Source organism: Penaeus monodon, chromosome 22 (assembly GCF_015228065.2).
Source record: "Penaeus monodon isolate SGIC_2016 chromosome 22, NSTDA_Pmon_1, whole genome shotgun sequence".
Classification (NCBI taxonomy): Eukaryota; Metazoa; Arthropoda; class Malacostraca; order Decapoda; family Penaeidae; genus Penaeus; species Penaeus monodon.
This window is the reverse complement of record NC_051407.1, coordinates 43,741,663-43,742,060: the sequence shown is the minus strand read 5'-3', so window position 1 is coordinate 43,742,060 and position 398 is coordinate 43,741,663. Positions and strand designations below refer to the sequence as shown.

The 398-nt window shown below is 36.2% G+C and overlaps 1 protein-coding gene across 1 annotated transcript in view; it reads left to right on the top strand.

Annotated features, from left to right (window-relative positions):
* Positions 1-398, top strand: part of LOC119587190 (short/branched chain specific acyl-CoA dehydrogenase, mitochondrial-like) — a 10,511-nt gene that overhangs the window by 4,603 nt on the left and 5,510 nt on the right. Inside the window, 1 exon segment of the mRNA XM_037935953.1 lies at positions 108-279. Coding sequence (XP_037791881.1) covers positions 108-279 — 172 coding nt within the window.

The window sequence follows — 398 nt, the reverse complement described above, 5'->3', positions numbered from 1 at the left end:
AAACTTACATTCAGAGTAATTTTCTTTTTTTTTCCCTGTGCAAAATATGTACATATTATAGATATATCACTATTTGGTAATTTTCAATAGTCCTAACCTTCCTCCAGACAGGAAGCTTCTGTCTGTCTGAGACAGAATCAGGATCTGATGCCTTTGCATTAAAGACTGTAGCAGTGAAAGATGGGAACAACTATATCATCAATGGTTCCAAAATGTGGATATCTTCAGCACCACAGGCTGGTGTATTCCTTGTGATGGCCAATGCCAATCCTGCAGCAGTAAGTTATCATGTTTTTTTTTGTCTACCATGTGTGAGATATATAGTGATCTCCAAAATATTTGATGATTGTTTTAGAGTATAGATTTACAGATTAACCCTTTCCCGACGGGTAGTATTG